This window comes from Acinonyx jubatus, chromosome C2 (genome assembly GCF_027475565.1).
Source record: "Acinonyx jubatus isolate Ajub_Pintada_27869175 chromosome C2, VMU_Ajub_asm_v1.0, whole genome shotgun sequence".
Taxonomy (NCBI): domain Eukaryota; kingdom Metazoa; phylum Chordata; class Mammalia; order Carnivora; family Felidae; genus Acinonyx; species Acinonyx jubatus.
The window spans coordinates 73,895,063-73,921,713 of NC_069384.1; the positions used below are offsets into that span (position 1 = coordinate 73,895,063).

The 26,651-nt window shown below is 43.0% G+C and overlaps 2 protein-coding genes across 5 annotated transcripts in view; both read left to right on the top strand.

The window, feature by feature from the left end:
• ATP13A4 (ATPase 13A4) overlaps positions 1-7,023 on the top strand; it is a 196,563-nt gene extending 189,540 nt beyond the window's left edge. Inside the window, exons 46-47 of the mRNA XM_053221900.1 lie at positions 199-279; positions 5,724-7,023. Of these exons, the coding sequence (XP_053077875.1) occupies positions 199-279; positions 5,724-5,936 (294 nt within the window). The 3' untranslated portion in view covers positions 5,937-7,023. The remainder of the gene's footprint in view (positions 1-198; positions 280-5,723) is intronic.
• Positions 7,024-20,254: 13,231 nt separating this feature from the next.
• Positions 20,255-26,651, top strand: part of ATP13A5 (ATPase 13A5) — a 113,730-nt gene continuing 107,333 nt past the window's right edge. For 2 of the 4 annotated variants that reach the window (XM_053221051.1, XM_053221052.1), the window contains exon 1: positions 20,255-20,828. In XM_053221051.1, the coding sequence (XP_053077026.1) occupies positions 20,766-20,828 (63 nt within the window). In that variant the 5' untranslated portion in view covers positions 20,255-20,765. The remainder of the gene's footprint in view (positions 20,829-26,651) is intronic. The other 2 variants (XM_027052719.2, XM_027052720.2) reach the window with 2 other exon arrangements.

Sequence of the window (26,651 nt, forward strand, 5' to 3'; positions counted from 1 at the left end):
ATAAAAGAACAAAAGCAGCAATCATAGTTTCTGTTATTTTGTGTGTGCCTCTAATATGCATACATGTAATGTCTACATGTAAGCATGTCTATTACACACGTGATTTATAACGTATGAAAATGTACACTGTGAATGTGTGAACAGCTTTCTGACATTTATTTGTCTTCAAACTAACAGTGATTCTCCATCTCCCACCAGCTTCTCTGCACGCCTCTTCTGTGGAGGGTTTACATCATCATTATGCTCAGCTCCAACTTCATTGTGTCCCTTGTGGTGGAGGTAAGTGCCCTCCGGCTTCTGATCACTGTGGGTAGGGATGGACGGGGCATTCTTTGGGAGTCTGAAAAAAGGAACAGCCTTAGAGGATAAGAGTCAGCAGTCCAAGAGGCTCCCTGCCCTGGTGACATGAGCAATGGTGCTTTCCTCTAGTGAGCTCCAAACAAGGTGTTAATTTTCTCGTCTACATGGTGGACCTGGAGAGAATGGGATTATGATGTCTAAGGACCTGTTCGTTTCTAAAATCCACAAGTAGAGAACTGACTCAATTCGTTTTTTTGAAATTACGTATGATTCACATACTACAAAATTCGCCTTCTTAAAAAGTGTGCAGCTCACTGAGTTGTGCAACCATCACCACTAATTCCAGAGCATTCTCATCACCCCAGAAGAAATCCTGTACCCGTTAGCAGTCGTTCCTCATTCCCCCTTCCCCCTTCTTCACCCCTTGGCAACCACTAATTTACTTTCGGTCTCCACGCATTTACCTATCAGGACAGTTCACATAAAGGGAATCATAGAATATGTGGCCTTTTATGTCTGGCTTCTTTCACTTAACAATGTCTATTTCTTTTACTTTACACATGGGAAATAAGATTCATAGTGAGCTTTTCTTAGATGTGATTCTTCATCTCCCATTTACTCCATTTCCTCAGTGAAATGAGTTTGTGGTCTCCTTTCTTTGGCTATGCGGTTCACTCTCCTCCTTCAGCGCTGTTATTTAGACCAAATCTTCATTCTTCAAAGCCTCCTGGAGAACAGGGGTCACCCCTAGAAAAGACATCTGTGTCAAAGGGGAGGTGAGCATCGGATTCCATCTGTCCCCAATCTGGGTGGCAATGTTTCCAGTGGCAAACACAGCCTTATGCCAGTGAGGGGGGAATCCCTGGAACCTGACTTCTCTGCAGCACCTTCCTTAACAGGCAGGGTAAAAACCACACAGGAGCCAGTGGCAGAAAAGAACATAGAATTAAGGTACTAGAGCCTCTCTCTGTGTGCATATCCAGGGCTTCTCAAACTTGAGTGGGCATCAGAGTCACCTGGAGGGTTTATTAAAACCCAGGTTGCCCAGCCCTTCCCCTAGCATTTCCGATTCAAAGGTCTAGAATAGGCACAAGTGTTTGTCAGGTGATTCTGATACTGCTGGTGGAGGGACCACACTGTGAAGTACCGTGCTAACCCGTATGGTCTCCAAAGCCACCAAATTAATAAGAGAGGATCGCATGAGTGTCCTCATACCCAGCTGCAGAAGGATGAACCTTGCCCTTTAAAGGATAATCTTGTGTTCGTACCTTGTCCCTATCAGTGATCACATTATTTCTTCTGCCTGGTATAGCTTCCCCCAATATCTCCTTATGGGAATGCTATTCCATCCTCTATGGCACAGCAGTAGTATCGTCTTCATGAATCTTTCCCAAAGCCTGGATGGGTGAGTCAAGTAACAGTGGTTTAAACAGTCAAGATATTTATTGTCTCACTTAACCGGAAGATTCGAGGTAAGTGGCCATAGAGTTGGTTCAGCAACTCAGTGGTGTCATTGGGGATCATCAATCTTTCTCTCTTCTGCCTCCCCATCTTTAGATACGGGCCTTTCGGGGCACCTGGGTGGCGCAGTCGGTTAAGCGTCCGACTTCAGCCAGGTCACGATCTCGCGGTCCGTGGGTTCGAGCCCCGCGTCGGGCTCTGGGCTGATGGCTCAGAGCCTGGAGCCTGTTTCGGATTCTGTGTCTCCCTCTCTCTCTGTCCCTCCCCCGTTCATGCTCTGTCTCTCTCTGTCCCAAAAATAAATTAAAAACGTTGAAAAAAAAATTTAGATACGGGCCTTTCATGTTTGCGTGTATTGCTTATGGTGTCCAGATAGCTGCCGCATAGCTGGGCATTATCTGTGTTTTGATGCAGGAAAAAAAAAAATGGAAGGAGAGGCACCAGCAAGCTTTTTTTCCCTTAAGTATGAACCTTTTATAAGGAAACAAAGTCATTTTCTATAGCCACCCTGCAGACTTCCTCTTATGCCTCATTGGTCAGAACTGTGTCTTACTGTCATCCTGAGGAGAAAAGGATTCTGGGAAAGTGGATCTATGCCAAACATTAGACAGATTTGCTGAGATTGTGTGTGAGTTTTTTCCTCTTAGGTGGGCAGGAAAAAGTTGGGAGGATTGTGCTATAGGTAATGGAGCAACAAAGTCTCCCATAATCCTCTAGCAGGAAGCCATTCGAATGTCACCATGTTTGCAGTTAAAAGAAAGCATAAGCCGGAAGTAGTTCACCTGGGTTGGAATCCTTTCTTGCAGCCTGACTCTGGGCAGCACTTGCAACTCCACTTCTCTATGTCTCCGTTTTCTCATCTGAAACGCCGTGATAATAAGGGTACCTAACCTTACAGGGTTACTGTGAGCATGAAAGGTAAACACAGAAAAGCATGTAGTAAATGTTTGATAAATATAAACTATTATCATTATGTTATCTCTTGTGATACTTAGCATTTCTTAGTTTGTATCTATCAGTCATGCAGGCTTTCATTTGTTCATTCACTCCACAAACATTTGTTGACCCTGTGCCATGACCTAGGGTGCAATTCGAGGCAGATCCTGATGATGGAGGGGTGCTGCTCACAGTCTACAGCAAGCAAGAGGACCAGCGCTACAGTTATTTGTGTGTAGATTGTGTAAACGGCGCTGGCAAGAACTCATCTCAGTATCTACAGTGTCTAAAACCCTGCTTTATTCTAATAGAAGCTGGGTAAAGCTTTGTTCAATTATTAAATGTTAAGAAGTGACGCTGCTCGCCTCCAGCAGATGGAGAGTATAATTTGACACTCATGAAAGATTAAGTTTCTCCTTTGTTTCTCGAGTCCACTGAGAAATGGAGACCGGCGTAGATGCTCAGTGGGGGTTCCCAGCAGCTTTCACACTGAGAAATGATGCTGTGGGGTCCTAGCTCTCACCCTCAGGCTCCTGCATGGCAGTCTTCACTTATTCGAAGTTACCTTCTGCTGTCAGTAGGCATTCAGGAACAAACCAAAGCCATTTGAGTCTGTGGTTGAAGGAAGTTGTAATGGAGAATTACAGACACTAAGATTTCATGCCCTATGAGGTGAGCAGAGTAGATAAAGACCCCAGGCTATCACGGATGCAGCAAGATGTTTTCCTCACATAGCTCTAGGTATATCTGACAGGAGATACTAAAGATTGGTGGCCAGCCTGTGACAAAGATGGTCCAGAGAGGTTTCAAGGGACAGGCATGGGGGATGGCTGGCCTTCTGTTGCACAGTTCCAAACATTTCCTGGTCTGCTGAGAGGACTAAGACTAAGACTATCCCTAATCTTAGAGCAGTTTTGAATGGGATCTTATCCTCACCTTGCTTTCTCATGATCTAACCTCCAACTGAAAGGCATAGGAGCTAATCTGGATAGCTTTAATTCTTCTCGTTTTTATTACTTATGTGTTTGTGTATATATGTGTGTGTATGTATGTATGTATGTGTGAATTATTTTAGTAGCCAATCTGAAGAGCTTGTGTGGCGAAGTTTTTGTTTGTTTGTTTTATGCTTTTTGTTTTGTTTTGTTTTGTTTTGTTTTAGAAATCATATTTCTTCAAGGGTTTCCTTTTGTTTCTAGTTCTACATTTAATTTATAATGTAGAGTGACAGAACAGGTTACTTCTCGGTCCTTCAGTTTCCCAATCCAGACCAGCAAAGTGAGACAGGCCATTATACTTCTAGAATTGTGATAACACTCAAGGCATGTCTTATAGCACTAAAGTCTCTCTGTGTGTGTCTGTATGTGTGTTTGGTTTTGTTTCATTTTGTTTGTTTGTTTTTTTGTTTAAAACCTGGTAAGATATCCTAGAGGTAAGTTAGACTTTAAGACCAGTAATTGGATACCTATGATCCTGCCCTATTCCAGCTCGATGGAGAACTACTGTTCTCTTTTTAATTAAGAAGGACGGAACAAAAAACAAAAAAGCAACTTGCTGTGGGAAAGTAATAATTTGTGGGGCTGAGTACAAAATGAAAAAGTAGAATAACAAGTCTGGCTAGGTGAGCCCTGAAGTTTACAAGATGCTCTTGAGATGGCTGTGTGGGTCTTTAACAGCCTGCTAACAGATGATCCATTTTTTGAGACAGAAAGATTCAGACTAGCTGTTCTCTATTATTTCCATTGGCAATGGGACTCCAATATCAAAGATGGGTGGAATTTAGGAAAACTACTACCCTGGCAGAGGTCCTTGTAGAATCCCATAGAATTGATTCTTCCAGTCTAGCAAAGATACCACTGATAGACACCAAAATGAGTTCTCATTCTGTGGGACAGCAGGCTTCTCATATTTTTTGTTTTTCTCAAGATGACTTCTAAGATGGTTAACTTTTATGACTTACGATAAAAATGAAAAAATAACACAATAACCTCTTATACACTCTGTATTATGTTATAACTTGAGACCTGTTTGAGGCTCAGTCTAACTCATGAAATAAAATGGCAGTCCAAAATGTTTCCAAAGAGACATGTCTTCTGTAATCTTAGAAAAATGCATTGTAGTGAAATACTTGTAGATGAAAGAGGCCACAGTGAATAGGGCCACAGTACATAGCTTATTGTCTTATTTATTTATTAAAAAAATTTTTTTGATGTTTATTTATTTTTGAAGGAGAGGGAGACAGAGCGTGAGGGAGGAGGGGCAGAGAAAGACAGAGACACAGAATCTGAAGCAAGCTCCAGGCTTCGAGCTGTCAGCACAGAGCTCAAACCCATAAACCACGAGATCATGACCTGAGCCAAAGTAGGAGGCTTAACTGACTAAGCCACCCAGATGCCCCCATAGCTATTTGTTAAGTAAATAATTCATAAAGGTGGTAAAGGGAGGCATCTATACCATGCCCTGCCCTACATTGTAAGGAGAGTTACACAAAGAAAGAATTATTATTTCTAATCACTGAAGCTCAGATAAGGTAACTGATTTGTCCATAGTAGATGTCAGAGCTGGAACTTGAATCCAGATCTGTCCAGGTGTAAGACTGTGGCCCATATTCCAATTTATTGACCTGTATTCGGGACTATGCAGTCATATGGCAGGGCACACCAAAGCCACATCTTTCTATAAGGTAATTCCACGGGGTGTGGTAGGGAGTGGACTGCAGAATTTGAATGACTTTAAATTTAATTTATATATGAGATTCAAAAAGAATTTCATCCTCGAGGCAGACTACTTCAAGCTATGTTTCCAGATTCTTAAAACTGGGAACTCTCTCTTTTCCCAGAAGAGTTCCTTGAGTGGAAAAGCTTGAGAGGCTGAGACCTACCTCATGAAACCACATTGGATTTGTTCGTACAGGCCTCAAGTTTTTTGTCAAGCTGGATCTAAGCAGCTAATGTGGTAGCTCCTCCGTAGGGTCTATGGAGGACCATAGCCAACCTCTGGTTGTAAAGAATAACTCTCTTATTTTGCAGGAGGCCATTATTGAAAACCGAGCCCTGTGGACAACATTCAAAAGGTGTTTTGGCTATCAATCAAAAAGCCAGTATCGGATATGGCAGAGGGCCTTGGCAGATGACCCCAGCTGGCCCCCGCTAAACCAGACGTCCTACTCTGACATGCCAGAGTGTGGCAGGGGGGTGTCTTACAGCAATCCGGTGTTTGAGAGCAATGAGGAACAACTCTGAAGCCAAAGTGATCTCTAAGGTGATAAAGCATAGAAACAATGACAAAAGGGACCAGTTTCAGTAATTTTCAAACAATGGGACTCTTACAAAATCAGCTGGAGTTTTTGGAATAAAAAAACCCATCCAATCACGATCGCAAATTCAAGTTTACCTGATAAAATACTTTCTACAGAGCAGAACACTGCCCCCAGAAGAGTGCCTTCCTCTTGATTCTGAAAGTATTGATGGTGTTGGTGAATCAAGAGTGAGCCAACGATGGCAATCAGCCCAGAGACTGGGAGGCTAAAGGACAAGGAGAATATATAATCTCTTTTCTTAGGTAACATTTTTTAAATGAATTGAGAGAAAGTAGCACTATGTGTAGCCATAGAAATGAAACATGTGAAGGATCACCTTTGAATTCTTATTTTATTGATGGAAAAACAAGTGCATGAGAGCCATTATACCAGTCCTCACTGTCTGGTTTCCTTTCCTGCATAGTACTTTCAGAGTTGAGACATTTTCTTCTGCTTCTGGCCTTCTCCTACATATTTGGAAGGATGGGCTAAGCTCATGCTTCAGTAACAAACAAGTGCCTTGTCTCAGTGGCTTAACGCACAAGAGCTTCTTTCGTGGTCCAGGTGACTCTGTAGACTAGCTCTCCTCAGTGGTGACTGCTTCAATCTGTTGGCTCCACCGGCTGAAAACAAGTACTCCACGTTCACTATGCTGGGAAAGGAAGAGACTGGAGAAGGCACAAAGGCTTTTCACTGCCTCACCCAAAAAGTGGAACGCCTCTCTTCCACTACTCACATCTCATTAATCAAGGGTTTGGCAAAGGAACTGGGAAGTACAGTCTCCTGTGTTTAGGGCTGGTTTCATGGGCACATGACCTGTGCAGTCACCTGGGGCCCCATGCTTAGAAGGGCCCCACATTTGGTTTAATGCTTTGCTGCTGCCATCTCGAAATTCTTAATTTTTGATGCTCTTTGATACATGCTACTTTAGTTTCTCTCCCAGGAACCCGAGCTGGACCAACTACATAATTTGTGGGGCTGAGTACAAAATGGAAATTATTTTTGAGAAAAATTAGTCTTGTACCACAACATTATATGTTATCAATTGATGTAAGTGCTTATGCAATCTACACATTTCTTAAGTTTGAAAAGGCTTCGATTTTCAGGAAACAGAAATTGCCCTTATTTTATCACTATTACAATTTTGTTATCTCGGGTTCATTTAGCATAGAAAACATCCAGATTTCTGTTAGCTCAGCAGACAACTCTGAGTTTTAGGAAAACATCCACAGATAGCATTTTAAAGCAAAAGCAAAATTTTCATTACAAACCTCAAATCCTAGGTGAAGGTTCTGGACAGGGGGTGTGTCCCAAGCTGGCTTTTCTCCTTATCAGTAGCATCTGCAAGCATTCCCTTCCCTGGCTGAATTCCGGAGCATGGCTGGATGCTCTGTGGCTGCAGATAATTCTGGAAACACAGTGTTTCTCAGCCATGAAAGTATGTTGTTGCTTCTGGTTTTAAAATAGGGTGTGAAGAATCATGTAAATAGGCTGCAGAATCATTGTCTTCCTTGGTACAGAAAGAAATGTTTCCTTTTACAAAGTTAGCCACAGCAGAGATATGGTAGCTCTGAATGTCTTTTTCTAAAACTCGTAGTTTTCTCATTTTTCAGCAGGGCAAGCTGGAGATGGTCTACAACCTAGTCCTGGGCAAGGGCATTCCCACCTAGAAGATCCCCTTACCAGGTGCTGTCACCTCTCCTGTCTCATTTGCATTGCACGATTCACTCAGACTCAGGCAAGGAAAGGCTTATCATCCACTTTTACACGTGAGGAAACTGAGATTCAGAGTAAGGAGAGCAGACCCAGGCCTCAGACACAGATCTTCTGAGCAAACCTTCTGTTGTTTCCAAATACCTCCTAATTACAAAGCTCCAGCAGGGCTGGGTGTTTGGGGTAATCTCACAGTCAAACAAAGAATAGGTTTCTTATTCTTCAGGTGGAAGGAAGCAACCTTTTGCTAATACCAGGGCCTAATGTTCAAATGAATGCCAGGCACCCTGCCAAGCTTGGGCTAGAGGCAGGTTAAAAACAAAACAAAACTAAAACCCATGAGTGTCTGTCTTTCTGAGACTCTGAGTTGCTCTTACCTTGGTCCTAAGTTCCATCCTCAGTGATTCAACAAGACCGGCAGGAAAACAGAGAGGGAAGACTCCATTTCCTCACCAGCCAAACAGCCCTAAAATCTTTGTCAAAAGAGTCTTATTCTGAAGACTGTACTTGAAGTTAACTGTAACTGAGAGGTAGTGAGAAAATGCTTTACTTGAAAAAATGGGGTTGGGGGGTATTGTCAAGGGATGTGAGAGTTGTTTTCAAATACTTGAAGGGTTCCTGTGGGAGAGAAGGCTCCCACCTGTGCCTGGTGGCACGCTCAGTGTGTAAAGGGCACAGTGGGAATGGCTTCAGGCTGACACGAAGACCACTGCCCCAACAGCTCAAACAGCAGTGGAAGCTGGTGACCCATGAGGTGTGTGCCCCATGACATTGGCAATACAAGGGGATATTCAGAGACCAATTAGAGGTGGAAGTCAACTCTCCAATGGAATTCAATTATCTGCCAGATCCTTTTCAGACTTGATATGCACATGTCTCAATCTTATGCTGTGATGTGAACCATTTACTGTCACCGCCCACATAGAATATCAGGCTGCCTATTGTGGGGAGATGGGCTGGGGAGGACAGGTTTATAGCCCTGTGAGGTCCCACAGTCAAGTGGGCTTGACTGCTCTGTGCCTTGGAAGGTGGCTTTGGTTGGGGATAAGATTCTAGAAAACAGGTACCCACTGATGGGTCCTGACCACCAAACTGACAGTTGGGACATACTTCTGATGTGTGTGTTTTCATAGAAAGAGCTGCTTGAAAAAAATCAGTACAGAAAATGTGGGAGAGTGTGCCAAACCTGAGGTCAGAGTACCTGCGCCTGATACGCTTGTCTGACCAGGACTTGGAGGAGAAAAGAACACAGTCATCTGATCCACATCATTTAAAAGGTCCCCTGTATGTTCGCTCCAAGGTACGCAGCTCTGACCCACAGAGAGGAACTCTGGCTCTGGGTTCTTCTCACTAAACACGTAATGATCTGAGAATGGAAATATGTCTGTGCCATCTGCATCCTCTGAGCTCATAGAAGGGTGCGTGTGCACACTTGCAGATGCAATGACTAGAAAAGCAAGTATTTATTCAGAGTCCTGTATTTAGTTTATGCTGTAATAAGTCATTCTGTGCAAAAGAGGCAAGCATAATCTGTAATTCTTGTGTTACAAAATCAACCTTTTTCCCTTTCTGCAGTGGAGTCTTTCACTGTGGCTAATACTCCAGGAATGTGGAATCAAAATCACATCTTTACAAAGTTTTAGACATTTCCTAATGCTGTAGACACCATTGTTCCCCGCTTGGTAACAGGGCACTACCGTCTACAAAAACTTTTGTACTCATTCTCTAGTTTAAGCCTCGTGACAATCTAAAGAGGAAGGCAGGGCAAGAATTACTATCCTCCTTCTTTTGATGAGGTACCAGACCCTCCAAAAGTCTCAGTAACTTGTACAAGGGCATGTAGGAGCTGGAGCTGCGTTCAGACGCAGGACTTCTGTCAATGAGTTCTCTGCTCTGTCACTCTCCCATGTTTCTCCTGGATGAAATGTTTGTAGCATTGAAGAACAAGAAGGCAATCAAGGCAAGGTAACCATCCAGTGGACTGCCGTGACAAGTGTAAATGCTTCCAGAAAGAGATTTTAGTTCTCACAGAAGTTCTCTTGAATTTGATCATCAGTCACAGAAAGGTCAACTCCCATTGCTGAAGAGTAAAATCCAATAACCAGAGCCCTACAGCCTATTTTGTGGGAGCAGATATAGCTCTGGTTTGTGATTTCGGTCTCCAGAAGCAGAAACCTATATCTTTGCTTGAATTTTGCTCGGCCTCCACTTTGTCCAGCATTTTCGAGTCATATGGACTCTGTCTTGGCTTTAGGCTAACCTTCCTTACGCCAGTCGGTAGCTCATTATTGCCAGCACTCGGTAACTCACTCACTCCAGGCATACAGGGACTTTCCCAACTCGATACCTTTGCTCATGCTGCTTTGTCTTTGGGGGCATCGATAATTCTTACTCTCATCCCCACATGCCCAAATCCCACCCATTCTCAAGACCCAGTTAGAATGCCACCTGGTCTGCAAGCCAGAAGGGAGATCTCTTCTGTCTACACACTGCTCGCACTCCTCAAATGTCTCCTTTGTGTGGCAGGCACCTCTTTTGATCATGCATAATGGTCCTGGGCCATTTTGGATTCCTCCAACTCCCACCCAACTCCACTTTAACTAGAGTGCGCATTCTCTGAGGGTAGGGACCAAGCCTGATTCTTCTCATCTGCCCACTCGGCACCCAGCACAGGGCAGTGGTTGGCGCTCGGCAAGCAGCTGTGGCATGATTGAATAAAAAATATAATCACTAGGACATTTTGTTGATTTATTTTTCCTTCTTTGTCTGTGAACATCTGCTTTCCATGCAGTACAAAGAAGCTGAACTAAAACAATAGGACTATGAATAAAAACACAAAGTGCAAAGTATAGTGATTCCAACATGGAAGCTTCATCAGTCCGGCTGCCCATTTACATGGCGGAGTGTATACAGTGCGGAGGTATGCTGTGGAGTTAGATGGGTTAGGCATGTGTTGCAAAGACACTCTCAATGTGTAGGGGACCCAAGGAGTGAATGTGTGTGCAGGGACAAAAGCTCTCTCAGGGATATGCTCAACCCAAGGGGAGGGAAAACTGGGGCAGGGCACTTTGTTTACAAACCAAGGGACAAGGTTTTGGAGGACAAGGGAAGTTTGAGTACGACTGGGTGTGTATTCTCTCTGTTCTCTGGTCTCACCCTAACTTTCAGAACTTTTGCAAGGACTTGGGAAGCGGTGATGGAGAGAGAGGGGGTGCAGAGAGGTAGAGAGAGAAAGAGAGGAAGAGCTAAACCGTCTTGTGTTCTGTGTGTCACAGTGCAATAAAAGGCGGGTGGAGAGAATCCTGACAGTGTCGTGGCTGTGGGAGCACAGATGCATGTTGCTAATGGCTGATCGTATCATGCACAGACACATAGGTAACAGGTAACATGGACAGTCTGAGCATGTCTCCAAATGGCTAAAGGAGATAGAAAGTGCCTGAAGGGGATGAAGAATGGACAAGTGACACAGAGTGGCCATGCGGTCACAGAAGTCTGGGGACCCTGGCAACCAATCTCAGGGTCAGACAAGGCCCACAGAAGCCTCGGGCAGGAGCAGAGATCATCTCAGAGTGGTGACCTGTGGTACCTAGAGCCAAGCCCGGTGGCAGGAGGGGAGAGCATGCTGTGAGTAGGAGCCCTGCAAGCAGCATCACTTGCAGAGGGCTTCTGTGGAAATTCTCAATGACTCAGGAGGGACTTCAGGGTGGTAGGCCATCTGGGATCCAGGTTGTTCCAGGTTTATGTAACCAGAAAACATAACTTATAAAGAAGGGAAAGATTCCTCCCCCCTAGGTGAATGCCTATTTAGTGGAAGTCCATACAGGAACATGTAGGAGGGATACACTCTGAGAAAGCTCCGCAGAGCCCTAAAGCCACTCTGTCCCTGGCCTGCGTAGGGACAGAACAAAGCACAAGAGGAGGTGACTGCACAACTGGCTGGATCCTGTGGTCTGAAAGCTGAGCCAATTCTGTCCTCACCTAACCCAAGGCTAGCCTTGAGAATTTGATGAACTTGACAGTCTTAAGAATCAAGCCACCATCCATGACTAATTGGAAACCGGTTTGATTTGAGGCTAATTTTGTAGGTCTGGATCCTCCCTAAATGGATCCCAGAAACTGATTTGGTCTGGGTGCCAAGAGTCGTAGTTGGGAAAGGCCAAATCTTTGTGTATCCACCCACAGCTCAGCCTAGCACAGTGGGGAAAGTTCACAAGTGTCCCAGAGAAGAGTGGGGTGGCTCCAGCCAGCAGGAGTCTGGGCGTGCACCTGGGGCTGGGGTGAGGGCAGAGCTGGCTTTGTTGGCACAGCAGTCGTGCCAGCTGAAGTCATTGGCTCTTATTCAGAGCCCCATGTCTGACCACATTACCAGTAACCACACAGTACTCGGATAGAGAAAATCAACTTCAAATTTCCTTTTGGGCAATGGCATATGTCAGTTAAGAGTACGAGTTTAGGCGTCACACCCTTCTGAACTCTAATCCAGACTTTCCTGATTTGTGACTTGAGCAAATTAGTCACTGTGTCTACATCTTGACTATTGGCACGTGAATATTATTTACTCCCTTCTTCATAACTGCAGAAGTCAAAGAAAATTAAATGTGGCAATAGTTTCTTTTCCTTCATCTCTAAAACTTTAAGGAGGGTCCTTAAGTCTTGGCCTGGCACATAGTATACCTCTTCAATGTGTTGTGTGAATCAGTAAAGGAGGATAAGAGAATATGCATAAATGAAGAAGGAACGAACTAACGAACACACAATTCTAGGAATTGAGTGTAATTCTAGTTTAATTAAAACGTAATTATCCATAATTGACTAATTATTTAAAATTATTCTTTTTTATGTAGTCTGCTGATTCTTATTTTATTTATTTATTTATTTGTTATTTTTTAGGTGTCTTTATTTTTGAGAGGGAGAGAGAGAACATGAGCAGGGGAAGGGCAGAGAGAAAGAGAGAGGGAGAGAGAGAATCCCAAGCCAGGTCCACACTGTCAGTACAGAGCCAACTCCAGGGCTGGATCCCATGAAATCATGATCTGAACTAAAGGTGCTTGACCTAAGAAGCTACCTAGGTAGCTGAGCTACCCAGGTGCCCCTGATTGTTATGTAAAATAAGGTAGAGAATGACCTACTTCCAGCTTTGGTTTATAGAATCAGTCACTTGCAATTCAAAAGAGTCAACTTTATTTTTAGACCTCGTTTTGTGTCCTTGTCATCCCAGCATATGACTATGGTGAAGGCTTTTTACAATTGGTCCTTCAAGTCTACTGGATCTTGAAATGAGATGCAAAGACCTGCGCAAGGAAGTCCAAGTTGGGACATATTTATAGGTAGTGTTTAGTTGGCCTCTTGGCCGTCCCATTATGTGTTAGCTCACTCTATCCAGGAAATAGTTCACAGCAATTTATAGGCTTCCTGTAGAACCTGGTCCCCAAACTTGAGCCATCGTGAAAATCCCCAAGTTGCTTATTAGGAATAAAGTCCTGGGCCCAACCTCACACGTACTCAGTCGGAATCTCTGAGATGAGTCCAGAGGAGTTGTAGCTTTAGCAAGCTCTCCAGGTGATTCTGATGATGAATCAGGTGTTGGAACTGTGATCCTAAAAGAATAACTTAGATTGTCCCTAAATGTGCTATCTTGCCCTTGTCCCCATAAAGATACATCTACAATATTTTCCTGCCAACTCCAGCAGTGGGGAGAGAACTTTTTTTTTTTTTTTGGTGTAATTCCTTTGGAAATACTGTGTTTATCACCCTGCATTCTCTACTCCATGTTATAAAAGACTCTGGTGGGAAGAAACCCCACTGACAGACTTCTCTCCCTTGAGATGAGTCCAGTTATCCCTGCTCTTTGTTAAAACTCTGTTCTTTTCTTTTTTTTAATTTTTTTAATGTTTATTTATTTTTGACAGAGAGAGAGACACACACAGACACACACACACAGCATGAGTAGGGGAGGGGCAGAGAGAGAGGGAGACACAGAATCCGAAGCAGGCTCCAGGCTCTGAGCTGTCAGCACAGAGTCCGACGTGGGGCTTGAACTCACAGACTGCGAGATCATGACCTGAGCAGAAATCGGACATTCAGCCGACTGAGCCACCCAGGTGCCCTTGATTTTTTTCATTTTTTAATGTTTGTTTATCTTTGAGAGAGAGAGAGAGAGCAGGAGTGGGGGAGGGACAGAGAGAGAGGGAGACACAGAATCTGAAGCAGGCTCCAGGCTCCAAGCTGTCAGCACAGAGCCTGACTCAGGGCTTGAATCCACAAACTGGGAGATCATGACCTGAGCTGAAGTGGGATGCTTTACCGACTGAGCCACCCAGGCTCCCCCATTCCCTATGTTTGTAATCCTCTGGCCTCATCCAGGCTGTTTTCTTCCCAGGGAAACCTCCTGGATTGACAAATATAATCGAAACTCTGATCTTTGAGCGGAGACAACATCAATTTCAGAAATGCTATTGCCCTTCTGTTCAGCATCCATCACTGGTCTCAGTGGTCATCAGCATTGTCAGTAGCAATGAGGGAGGCAGGAGTGGGGGTTTAGTGTTCACCATGGTAGTGATCTGACAGCACCGGGGCATTTTTGGCCACTAGTCAGATTCCAGTTGGTGACTTACCTGACAAATACAGTTAACACTTGACAATCGTTCTCACTGGCATTTACTGTGCTCAGCTGACAAGCCATGCAACTGGCAGTCGGTGTAGATTTGTTCTTGTGACCAGTCATCAGGAAAGCCCTCCCAAATATTAAATTACACAGACATTCTGTTCTTATGCAGCTACTAAATACACAGAGTACCCTGGGCAATGTGGCGTAAGTTTTGGCAAGCTTAAGTTCCTTGACAATAGTCAATCCATTTCCAGCAGCATAAAATAAGTTACGACTTCTCTTGGAAAGTTTTTAAAACCTTAGGCAGAAAAAATGGTAAAACTAAACTCAGGTGTTTTATGGAAAATTTTACAGCAGGGAGAGAAGAAATTGGAGGCCTTGAGGTGAGGTTGCTGGGTAAAAGCCAGGTGAGAGCATGGGAAGGTGAAATCTGTTTATTTCACCTGTGGTTTCATCTGTGGTTTCCTTCCCCCCAATAGAAATGGGTTGATGGTACCTACGTAGATTCAGGGGATACAAATATCAGGAAGCCTTAGTTCTTTCCTGAAGTTGGGTTCCCAGAAACAGACGCTGGGACAGGGATTTATGTGCAAATATTTTATTAAGGAACTGTTCCAGGAGAAACTGGTAAAGTAGTGGAAGAAGAGACAAGTAAGAATGTGATTTTTGGCAAAGTGTTCACCTCAACCTGATGCTGCCAGGGAGCTTGGGAGTGCAAACTTCACCTCAGTGTCCTAACTCTTGGCGAGGGAGAAAAGGCTCAGACTCAGCCTTCATCATTGGCTCAGGACTGCTTGGGGAGAGTGGGGGTGGGGAGTAAATTCCAGGCACTTTGGGGTCTTTGCTGGGACAGGCAAAAGGGCTCAAAGGCAATCCTCTGCAGAGAATGGCCAATGCAGGTCATTAGAAGAACATGCAAACACCTGTTGAGGCTTCAAAGGCATCCACAGGGATTTAAACAGACCACAGATAGTATCTGCTCTAGTTCTGTTTTCCACTCTGCCAATGACCATCGTAAAGGAAAAACTCTGTACGCATCTGCCCAGTCTGAAAAATGGAATATTGTAAAGCAGATTCTCTAGGCAGGGACAGAGTGATTTATTCATTTACACATTATTTATTGAGCACCTACCATATCTGCCACTCCCTGAACTTAATGCTGGGATTTGAAGAACGGTCCTTTCCCTTGAATGTGGTAAGAGTTTTGTTACTGACTTATGTATAAAATGCTATGGGAATGGACCCCAGAGCAAAGTTGGTGAACCCACGGGCCACGAGGGCTACCACACCTGGACGTATAAACCATTAGGAAAATATAATCGACTCCATAACAGATTAAACCAATTAATACTTATTCAATGACTGAAGATACAATACTTTTAAAATCACAGCATAAGCAAGTGCATGAGAAAGAATAACTTTCAATGCTCCACACCAAATTACGGTATCTGCAATGCATCTGAAGCTAATTTTTAAACTGTTTTTAATGTTTATTTATTATTGACAGAGAGAGAGAGAGAGAGAGAGAGAGACAGAGCATGAGTGGGGGAGGGGCAGAGAGAGAGGGAGACACAGAATTCGAAGCAGGCTCCAGGCTGTCAGCACAGCCGAGCTGTCAGCACAGAGCCTGACGCGGGGCTCGAACTCACGGACTGCGAGATCATGACCTGAGCCAAAGTCGGACGCTCAACCGACTGAGCCACCCAGGCGCCCCAACTAATTTTATAATCAAGACCAAGAAGATCCTAAGGTTTGATGCCGGCTCTCATACTTGACCCCCATGAGGGCCATGGAAGAGCTGGCCCAGCTACCTAACTTGTGTCTCGGTCCCCTACAGAGGGCAGCTGAATGGGGAGCCAGGCCTGGAACAAGAGCAGAAATGAGAACCTCATGAATCAGGAGTCATTTGTAAGTGGGGGAGGTGGAATACCTTTTCCCCCTTGCTTCACATTCTCTAATCAGAAATCCTTGAGCTGCCTTGTTTTCTACTCTAAGTTCAGATATTCTAACAATCGGTGACTTTCAAACATTATAACTTCTGGCAACAGATTCTGAATCATCCAGTTTCTACAGGAGGAAGACACCTCAAAGGATCTAGCTGAGCAGTGAATGGTTAACATATCAATGACTAGTTGGAACTGAGCTTGTGGATGAAAGATGAGCTTGTCAAAGCCCTTTTGTGACATGGGTCACAAGAGCAGCTGGAGGAAAGCAGAAAATACAGATTTAGATTCTGGAACATGACTCCAGTAGTCTGAGCTCAAGGGCAGGGTTTGAGGCTCATTCAGCTCTAGATTCTCATTTTAGGGCCTAGAACAGTGCATTGCATACGGCAGCTTTTCACATGTGTGGGCAGAATGGAATGGAGCTGAACAGGTCGGTGAGTCATTGTACACCTCTAAGGGATGCTTTTTTGCCAACCACATAAAATCTAATTCCTTAGCTCGATCAGATTTCCATCCACTGGCTTCAACTTGGTTATCTAGTTTTTTTCTTCCAAGGCTCTTCAAAAAGAATAAAGCAAGGTACATGTTGTGAGCTGAAATATTTTTGTATAGTAAATGCAAATTTTAGTTGAGACTTGAAATATATTGCTGACTTTGAATAATATCTTTAAAATTGAAGTTTTGTGGGGTTTTTTTTAAGGTTATTTATTTTGAGAGAGAGAGAGAAGAAGAGAATAAGTGGGAAGGGGCAGAGAGAGAGGGAAAAAAAGAGAATCCCAGTCTCCAGGCTGTCAGCACAGAGCCTGATGTAGGGATTGAACTCATGAACCGAGAGACCATGACCTGAGCCAAAACCAAGAGTTGAACAGTTAACCAAATTGCGTTCTGAGTCAGGGACTGTGGGAGGAAATGAGATACTCTCTTAGTTCTATAGTTCCTCTGGCTTTACTCTGAACAGTAAGTCCTTGTAAGGTCTAAGACTAGGCCTCTGAGGGGAATCATTTCTTCAGGACTGTGTGTGAGGTGAGCCTTTCCCTCCCTTTCCTTTTGCATTTCCTCATCCTGCTCCTCCCTCCCCTCCTGTCTCTGGAAGCCTTACCTTATGGCATATGGTGGTGACAACTTCTTGTCATTAGTAAAGAGTTTGCCTTCGGGGTTCACAGGATGAACTGTGTTTTGCTTCCAGCCACAGGGGATCAAGAATCTGCTGCCTTCAGATAGAAAGGATCTGGGAGTCCTAACGTCCCAACGTCCCAACGTAAGTTATCACCTCCTGAGCACTATGGCTGTGCAGCCTGGAGGAAGTCATTCCTACTAATGCTGATGTGGCTTCTCGCACCAGAGATCCTTTCACCCTTGCCCCACTTCTCTGCTACACACATAAACTCAACTGGTGACTCTTCCACACGTGGGCCTGCAAGGGGCTGGCTAAGCCACAGGAGTGTGACTGGCTTGCTCTGGCTTATGGACATCTGACAGTGGATCCTTTGACCTTTATCAGTTGCAGATCTTCTGGGAGTTAGGGTTTAAGGCAGATGTGATTATTTTCTCTGCAGAGCATGTCCTCTGGTGGCTGAAGCAACAGCTCAGTACTTACAAAACCTCAAGAGCATCTAATACAAACTTTGACCTGGTGACTCAATTATCTGTATGGTGAGCAGGCCAAATGTCAGCATGCACACTGCCAGGGCTCAGAAGCTCATGAACTGTGGGCCATTTGTGAACAGTTGTAATTATTAGAAGACTTTATGTTGGGGGCGCCTGGGTGGCTCAGTCGGTTAAGCATCCAATACTGGGTTTTGGCTCAGGTCATGATCTCACCGTTCATGAGTTCGAACCCCACAACGGACTCTGCACTGACAGTGCAGAGTTTGCTTGATATTTTCTCTCTCTCTCTCTCTCTCTCTCCCTCCGCCTCTCCCTGCACTCTCTTCCTCTCTCTCTCTCTCAAAATAAGCAAGTAAACATGAAAAACAAAGAAGACTTTATGTTGAATGGAAAGAATGTTCATTAGTAGAAAGGTCTCAGGTCTAGCTAGTAAGGAGAACTCTTTAGCCACATACTAAGCAAAAACAAAACAAAACAAAACAAATGAACCCACACACGTACACATACACATGCACATGCACGGGCACACATGCAATCCACTCAAAGAACGGACCAACCAGTTTGACTTGATTTATAAGCTCTTCAAGGCCAGGCGCACCCCTGTTTACATCTCCATCATCATTGCTCTGTGCATCCCGTCTCTGCCTCTCTTCTGAAGTCATTGATTTCTCTTGATACCCCACACAGGCTATATTTCTCACCTCTCTTGAATCTTTTCACACATTCTGTCCTTCTGTTCTCTGGCCTAACATGTGCCCACCACCCACCTCTATCCCCCATTCCTTCCACCTGGTTAACTTCCACTCATCTTTGCGATGTCGGCACAGATGCCACTTCCTTCAGGAAGCTGTTATCCCATTCACTCTGAGTTCTAGATCCTTTCTACTTAGGCAGATGCTCACTTGTCTGTTTCTCCCAAGAAACCGTAAACTCCCTCAGGATAGTGACTTTCCTTTTTGCCACTAAATCCCAAAGGCCTAGCACGAATGTCTGGAGTATCTGTTGTTTAACATGTAATTACTGAGTAGGTGTTGAACAGAGTTGTGATGGGTGTTACATTTTTGTGTCTTTGGGCTGTAAGTAGCAGAAACCACAAACAGCAGCAGCTTTATTAAGAACATCTCATTAAGTTTGGAACAAGGTGTCTGGAGCGAGTAGTCCCAGGCTTAGTGCCATGGCTCAGTGGTATCATAAGGATCTAAGCTCTTCTGCTCTTTGCTCTGCCATCATTGGCATGGTGATTTTCATTCTCCTTATGATCGAAAGATGGCTGCCATACTCCAAGCATCACATCTTCACCTATCGCTTTCAAAGGAAGGGAGTAAAAGATAGAAAATAAGCTATTTTCTCTTTTTCATCAATAGGTTCATCTTTTCCAGAAGACCTCTGTCCCTAGTTGTCTTTCTTTTGCACGTTACTGTTGAGAACTGGGTCACATGCCCACTCTTAGGTAAATCGTGACTCATCCTGGTGCTTTCAGCTGAAGTCAGACTGCCCAGACAAAGGAGTTATTCTTTTAGCAGAAATATGAGTGAATAGTGGATGGATACGAAGTAAGTGACAGCTGCTCCTCAAGTCTTTAATTACGTTTTACTAAAACCCAGGACAACTTTCTCCAAATCTGAGCTCTACCTGAGATTGGTAACACTTAAAATGCCACATTTGTGATCACATATTTCTCTTTAGTGTGGGCACTTCAGCAGCCTCTCTGGCATGCAAAGCTGTAATTGTTTGTTTCCATCAACCACTTCCTCCTGGGCCAGAGAGCACGTTGGATTCTCCTAAACTTCAAGGCAGCACTGGTTCCCTTGAAGGCAACCAATGACTCTCTTAGGCAGAAGAGAGAGTCAAGTGTCGTCCTCTGTAGTCTTCACTCCTGGTAAGTTTTCTTCCATAGCCAAAGTGGCAAGGATTTTTCTCAGTGGACTAGATGCAATAAAAAGAAAAAAAAAAAGATAAAATTCTTTCTTATGAACAACTTAAACTTTGAGTGGATCCCAGTGCACCTATTTTTTGATAAAAAATATCAAGTTCAGTGGTAATTATACAATTGTGGAAATTTAGATGATATCCCCAATAATCAGCCTTTCTAGCTCCTCCTGCATTATATGCTTATCTGAAAACTTTTTAAAAACTAAAAAAAGAAAATGAAAGGAGTCAAATTATTATTAGAAACTTCTTTTTTCTTCATTAGAGTTACAATAATGGTGACAATGATTATCTTTTATTGAGTGTGACAGGTGCTATTGTTGATATTTTACAAATATCTTAGATCGTCATATCAACTATTAATTATTATTGACACTTTATATATTAGAAACCTAAATTCAGATTTTAAGTGATCTGCTCAGGCTCATCAGTAGAGCAGGTACTAGAGTTCAAGTTTTCCTGATTCCAAAATGATTGCTACATTCTCCATCATGAACCAACTCCCCTTCCTTAGATTCTCATTGTCACCCCAACATATCCGTATCCCGAAGTTCCACAGGGTTTTTATTCATCTCTAACTAGTTAATCTTTTTGCCTTGGGGTTTTAGTGAAGTGGCCATTCTCATTCATTGGCTGAGATACTTACGGGCAGTGCACGAAATTATTAATCTTTCTGGTTCAACAACTTAAGTCTAGAGCCTATCACATCTCACATCAGCAAATAAACACCAGGGAGGGGAAAAAAAAAAGAAACACACTAAGCGGATAGATGAATGGGCCAATCCTGTGGCTGAGGAGAGTATTTCCTCTCTTTTCTTTGTTAGCCTAATAGGTGAGGATTGTGGTAAGAGATTTTAAAAGCACCTGAGAAAGCAGTGACAAGTAGTGACTGCTCTGAGTTCACATAAGTCTCAAGCAGCTTTGACTTTTCCCTAAAGAGTCAGGAGGGACCCTAACAAGTCTGGTTTAGATGGAGGAGAAGAGTAAGAAGGACCACCGGGCTCTGCTCAACCAAGGAGAGGAGAATGAACTGGTGAGTCTTCCCTTTTTTCGAGTACGGACTTCTCAAAGTATCTGAGGCTATGGGTAGGTGCAACTGTAGTGGTACTGGCTTTAGGAACTGCAGAGATTTAATTATTGTAAGGCTCCTTGAGATCCAAGGGCACAATTTTATAGTTGGGGAATGGGCTGAGAAGACTGTCTTCTAGATGATGGAGTTCTTGCCAACCCCATATGCATCAGACAGAATGAACTTTCCTTCTTAGACATTTTGTGGAGTATTCAGTGTCTATCCCACATCATGCTCAGGAAGGGGTCTCCCCCTCGTCATCTGGGTCTCCATCTACTTGGACAAACTCAAGCAAAACCTGAAAGTTTTTTGTTAATTCTTATGTTTTTGGTATATCTGTATTACTGAAGCTTAGTGTGCTTTGGGTTGAAGTTATGCTAAAAGTATAGAGAGGTTTTAAGCACCAAGTACTAAAAAAAAGAACATTGTGGCCTGGTATTAAGTATATATATATATATATATATATATTTTAAAAAGTTTTCACTTCTCCAGTTCTCTTTCCCTACTGCCTCTTCTACCAAACATATAGCCATCTTGAAAAATAATCATTAAAAGCTTAGAAACTGCAGGGTCTGTTTGGGACTGACAAGTTTACATTTGTTATTTTAATTGATGCTTAGAATTCAATGATGAAGGACTTAATCCTATTTCATAGAAAGAAATCTGAGATCGAAGAGGTTAAGTAACTTGTAAAAGGTCTTCTTCAGTCTACAAGGGACAGGCTGGAAATCGAGCCCCCTTCTCCCCCCTTCACACTCCATGCTATTCACACTGCAATAGTGTCTGCAGGTAGGCAATGAGAAAGGGAGAGAAGGAGAATGGGGGCCCAGACAGAGATGGAACACTGGAGACGGAAAGGGCCCATGAGATGTGGGTCACATAGCAGAAGGGTGTCAGTTTCCTGCTTGGTCTTCCAGTTCCCCATGAGATCTGTGGGAAATCCACACCCACCCTCTCTCCACACCCTTCTTTGTTAACCTAATAAAAATAAGTGATTTCACGTACACCGACACTGTTCAAGAAGGCAGTCCCTGGTCATACATGGTTCTTGAATACTAGCAAAATAGTGGGACCAAAGTGAAATGTGCTCTATGCGTAACATACACACCAGATTTTGAAGATAGCGAAAGAAAAAAAGAGTAAAATAGCTCAATAATTTTTATATCGGTTACACTTTGAAATGATAGTTTGGATATGTTGGGTTACATAACATATGTTATAAAAATTGATTTCATCTGCTTTTTACTTCTTTAATGCGTCCACTAGGAAATTTCAATTACAAACATGGTTCACATCAGCGACTTCTATTATCATACCACACTGATCTGGACAATGGTATAATGCTTCAAATCTTGAAGGGATTCAAAGAACTAAAACCTGCTTACCTGTATTCACTACTAAACAGCTCTGTGCCAGTTTTGATGTTTTTTTTTCCCAACATGTAGATGACTGTTCATGAAAATCTTTGGCCGCTCTTTATTTTTTCTCTAACTCTGTGATGTATTTATAAAGTCTGTAGCCTAGTATTTTAATTTTCTGAATCACATGGGGGGCATAGGTCTCTCTCCTTAGCCAGGCATGTATTGAGGCACACAGTGTGCATGTCAACCGTTGTTTCAGGGTTCTCTTAGGCCATTCGTGCTGCATTTGCTTTCTAAAGGTGGTCTTGATTCTGCCTCTGAGACACAAGAGATGCTTTGTTCACATGAGTTGCAAAGCCAATCTTTCCACTGGTGCTCTCCCCCTCTTTACTGACGCCTGCCAACTAAATGTCAACATTACAACTGGGAGCAGCTCCAGGGGAGGAAAGGGCTACTTGGTGTGGAAGATACAGTTTTGACAGGAGAGCTCTTCACTTCACATTAATTTGTTTTCTGCGAAACAGTGAAGGATTCCTGGACTCTAAGACCACAGATCTGGGCTTTAGTCAAGGACCTGCTGTTAACCACGAGTGTGGACACCTTTTGGGGCCTTGCTAGTTGCCTGAAAACAATATCACGTTAACCCCTCTGATTTGAAAGTTTTGCGAGTGCCATATATAAAATGTGGAAAGTGCTGTGAAAATATAAGGAGTTCATTTACATCCAAGGAGGCAGGACTTACTATGGGAAATTTGCAAATAGTAAGTGAAATTAGTATTGGAAATATCCTCCCTTTGTCTGATTAAACTTGGGGAGTGATAATTGAGAGCTACCATTACGAAACCAAACAGTATGTGATGAGTTAGTAAGAAAAATCAGGAACTTGGAATGTCTGAATTATTTTAATATATTTTAAAGTTTATTTATTTATTTTGAGAGAGAGAGAAAGCATGAGTGGGGGGAGGGACAGAGAAAGAGGGAGAGAGAGAATCCCAAGCAGGTTCCACACCAGTGTGGAGCTCAATGCAGGGCTCAAACCCATGAACCATGAGATCATGACCTGAGCAAAAGTTGGATGCTTAACCAACTGAGCCACCCAGGTGCCCCTGAATTATTTTAAACAACAGCATGTACTCATCATCTTTAATTTAAAGACACACACACACACACAAACCCTACTCAAAGGATTAAAATTGAAAATCAAAAATCACGCCCTATTGGCCTCTTTCCTGTCTTTTGTCAAAACTTATGTTAACAGCTTGGATGAAGGCAAGCTTATCTAATCTGTGACTGATGCCCCACTATGAGGGAAAGGTAACAATATAGGCGACAGAACCAAGATTCAAAAAGTTTTCTAGACTTGATTGTAAGAGAGAAATTGACAATGTGGTGTAACAGGCCTTGGTATTGAGTTTGTGTTTAAAGTTACTCTCAAACTACAAGGTGGGGATATCAATGACTTGGGCTTCGTAGCTATGTGTGAAAAAGTAATTAAAGTGCTTTATTTGGTCATGGCTGAATTTTTGGTTACCACTATGATATAGCTATAAAAAATTAGTACTTGGATGTCTCACTAGAAGCCCATTCAGCATAATAGAAGAAATAACAGTTCTATTATAATCTATAATATTTAGGAAACTTCTAGGGAGTTATATTTAATTCTAAGAATCAAACAAGAAGTATAGTGTATTTAGAAAGATATCTGGATTTCACAAACAAGAATCATTTAAAATGGTGTAGCCACTCTGGAGAACAGTATGGAGGCTCCTCAAAAAATTTAAAATAGAGCTACCCTACAATGCAGCAATTGCACTACTAGGTATTTATCCAAGAGATACAAAAAGGCTGATTTTAAGGGGCACATGCGCCCCAGTGTTTATAGCATCACTAACAAAAATAGCTAAAATTATGGAAAGAGCACAAATATCCATCAACTGATGAATGGATAAAGAAGATGTAGTATACACACACACACACACACACGCGTGGGAGCGCACACACACACAATGGAGTATCACTGAGTGATCAAAAAGAATGAAATCTTCCCAACTGCAGTAATGTGGATGGAACTAGAATGTATTATGCTAAGCAAAATAAGTCAGTCAGAGAAAGATAAATACAGTATGATTCCACTCATATGTAGAATTTAAGAAACAAAACAGATGAGCACAGGGGAAGGGAAGGAAAAATAAGATAAAAACAGAGAGGGAGGCAAACCATAAGAGACTCTTAAATACAGAGAACAAACTGAGGATTGCTGGAGGGGTGTTGGATGGGGGGATGGGCTAAATGGGTGATGGGCATTAGGAATGGCACTTTTGTTGGGATGAGTGCTGGGTGTATGTAAGTGATGAATCACCAAATTCTACTCCCGAAACCATTGTTACACTATAGGTTAACTAACTTGGATTTAAATTAAAAAAAAAAATAGAATCGTTTAAAAGATATTGGGAATAGTTACCCAAAGAATAATCAAGGCACTTGTCTTCCAATAGTTGAGAGGCTGATGTGGAGAGCAGAGTATAAGTTGGCAGAATCCAGCCCGATTTATTTTCATTACAGGACAATTTCCTAACCAACTGTGGTGGCAGAATCTTAACATGATACCTCTCCATTGACTCTTCCCCTTGTATAATTCCCTTCAGCTGAGTGTGGTGGAACCCATAAATATGATGAGCTGTAACTCCTGTGACTATGTTATGTTGTGTGGCCAAATGGATTTTACAGATGTAATCAACATAGACTCAGCTGAGTTAATCAAAAGGGAGAGTGCCTAGGTGGGCCTGACCTGATCAGGTGAGCACAGAAAAGAGCTTGCGTTCTTTCTGGAGTTATGGATATTCAGAGCATGTTAGGGGCTTGATGCAAGGGAGCTTCTTCCATTGCATCTTTGAAGATGGAAAGCTCTGTGTGGTAAGAGCTCTGTGTCTAAGAACTGAGAACTGAGAGCAACTTCTAGTTGACAACCAGCAAGAGAAGGGGGGGGTGGTCTCTCTCTCTCGGTGCTAGAAGAAACAACTGAATCCTGCCAATAACCGTGTGATCTGGAAAGAGGTCCTTGATCTCTGAAAGGAACACAGCCCAGAGGACACCTTGATCTTTTTGTGAGACACTGAGCAGAGGATCCACAGTCAGACCCCTAACCCACGGAAACTGCGAGATAATGGATTTGTGTTGTTTTAAACCACTAAGTTTGTTATGTGGCAATAAAAACTAATACACCACAGCTATCCAACAAGGGAAGGTATAGCTCTATAAATTAGTGAGCAGCCTAACTTTGGTAGCCTCTGGATGCTCATTGTGAAGGGTGGTCTATAGCTATTTTTTTCAGGAAAGGAATTTGAACCGTATCATTTCTGAGATACCCCTCTTGTATTACTGATGCCCTCATTTCAGGAATAAAATTTAACAGAACATGCCATGTTGTCCCATGTCCTGGTCTAAGGCAAATTCTGGCTCTCGAAATGGCCTCTGCTGATTAGCCCATGCATCTCATTACTTTTTGACCCACGCTTTCTGCTTTTTTGCTGTTAGCTGCATCAAACAAAAGTCCTTACTTGCACTTTTACTTCCAGGAAGTAGCACTTTTGTTAGAGTAGTTGACTTTATGGGAATGTCTGGAGCTGAGTGTGATAATATGTTCATCTCTTCGGTATTGGGTTTTGATTCACACTGCTAAAGAGGAAAGGGCTTTTCTTATTCCAGAAAGAAGCATACAGGGAAAACTTAAGAGGTTGACCTATTTCAATAATTATTTTGAACATCTTTAAGACTCAATTTTTTGATCTACAAACAATAATTTATAAGTACTGTGAATAATAGTATCTATTTTCATAAATAATTACGCCTATTTCATGGAGTAGTTGTGAGGATTGAATGGTACCTAAGTGCTTGAGAAAGGTTAGCTCTGATTGCCAAATGCAGACAAAAGAGAAAGTGACCCAAGACATTGTCTCCCCCTGCTCAAGGGACACTCCATGCGTGAACACAGGACAAGATATATGAAACTATAACTAAAATTTCTTGTTAATCAGTGATGAGTAACACATATTACTACATGCGGCCAAACCAAAGCAGTAATAGAGGGGTAAGGAACAATGACTATACTGACATGATCCATTAATTGGGGCACCCGGGTAGCTCGGTTGGTTAAGCGTCAACTCTTGATCTCGGCTCGGGTCATGACCTCACGATTCATGAGTTCGACCCCCTCATCCAGCTCTGCATTGACCGCGCAGAGCCTACCTAGGATTCTCTCCCACTCTCTCTCTGCCACTAACCCACTCATGCTCTCTGTGTCTCTCTCTCAAAATTAATAAGTAGGCTTAAAAATTCTAACATGATCCATGAACCAGAGACATTTACCCTAACATTAAAGAAAAGAACCTGGGAACACGGCAGAGTTGGAGACAAGAGAGCAGAGGAG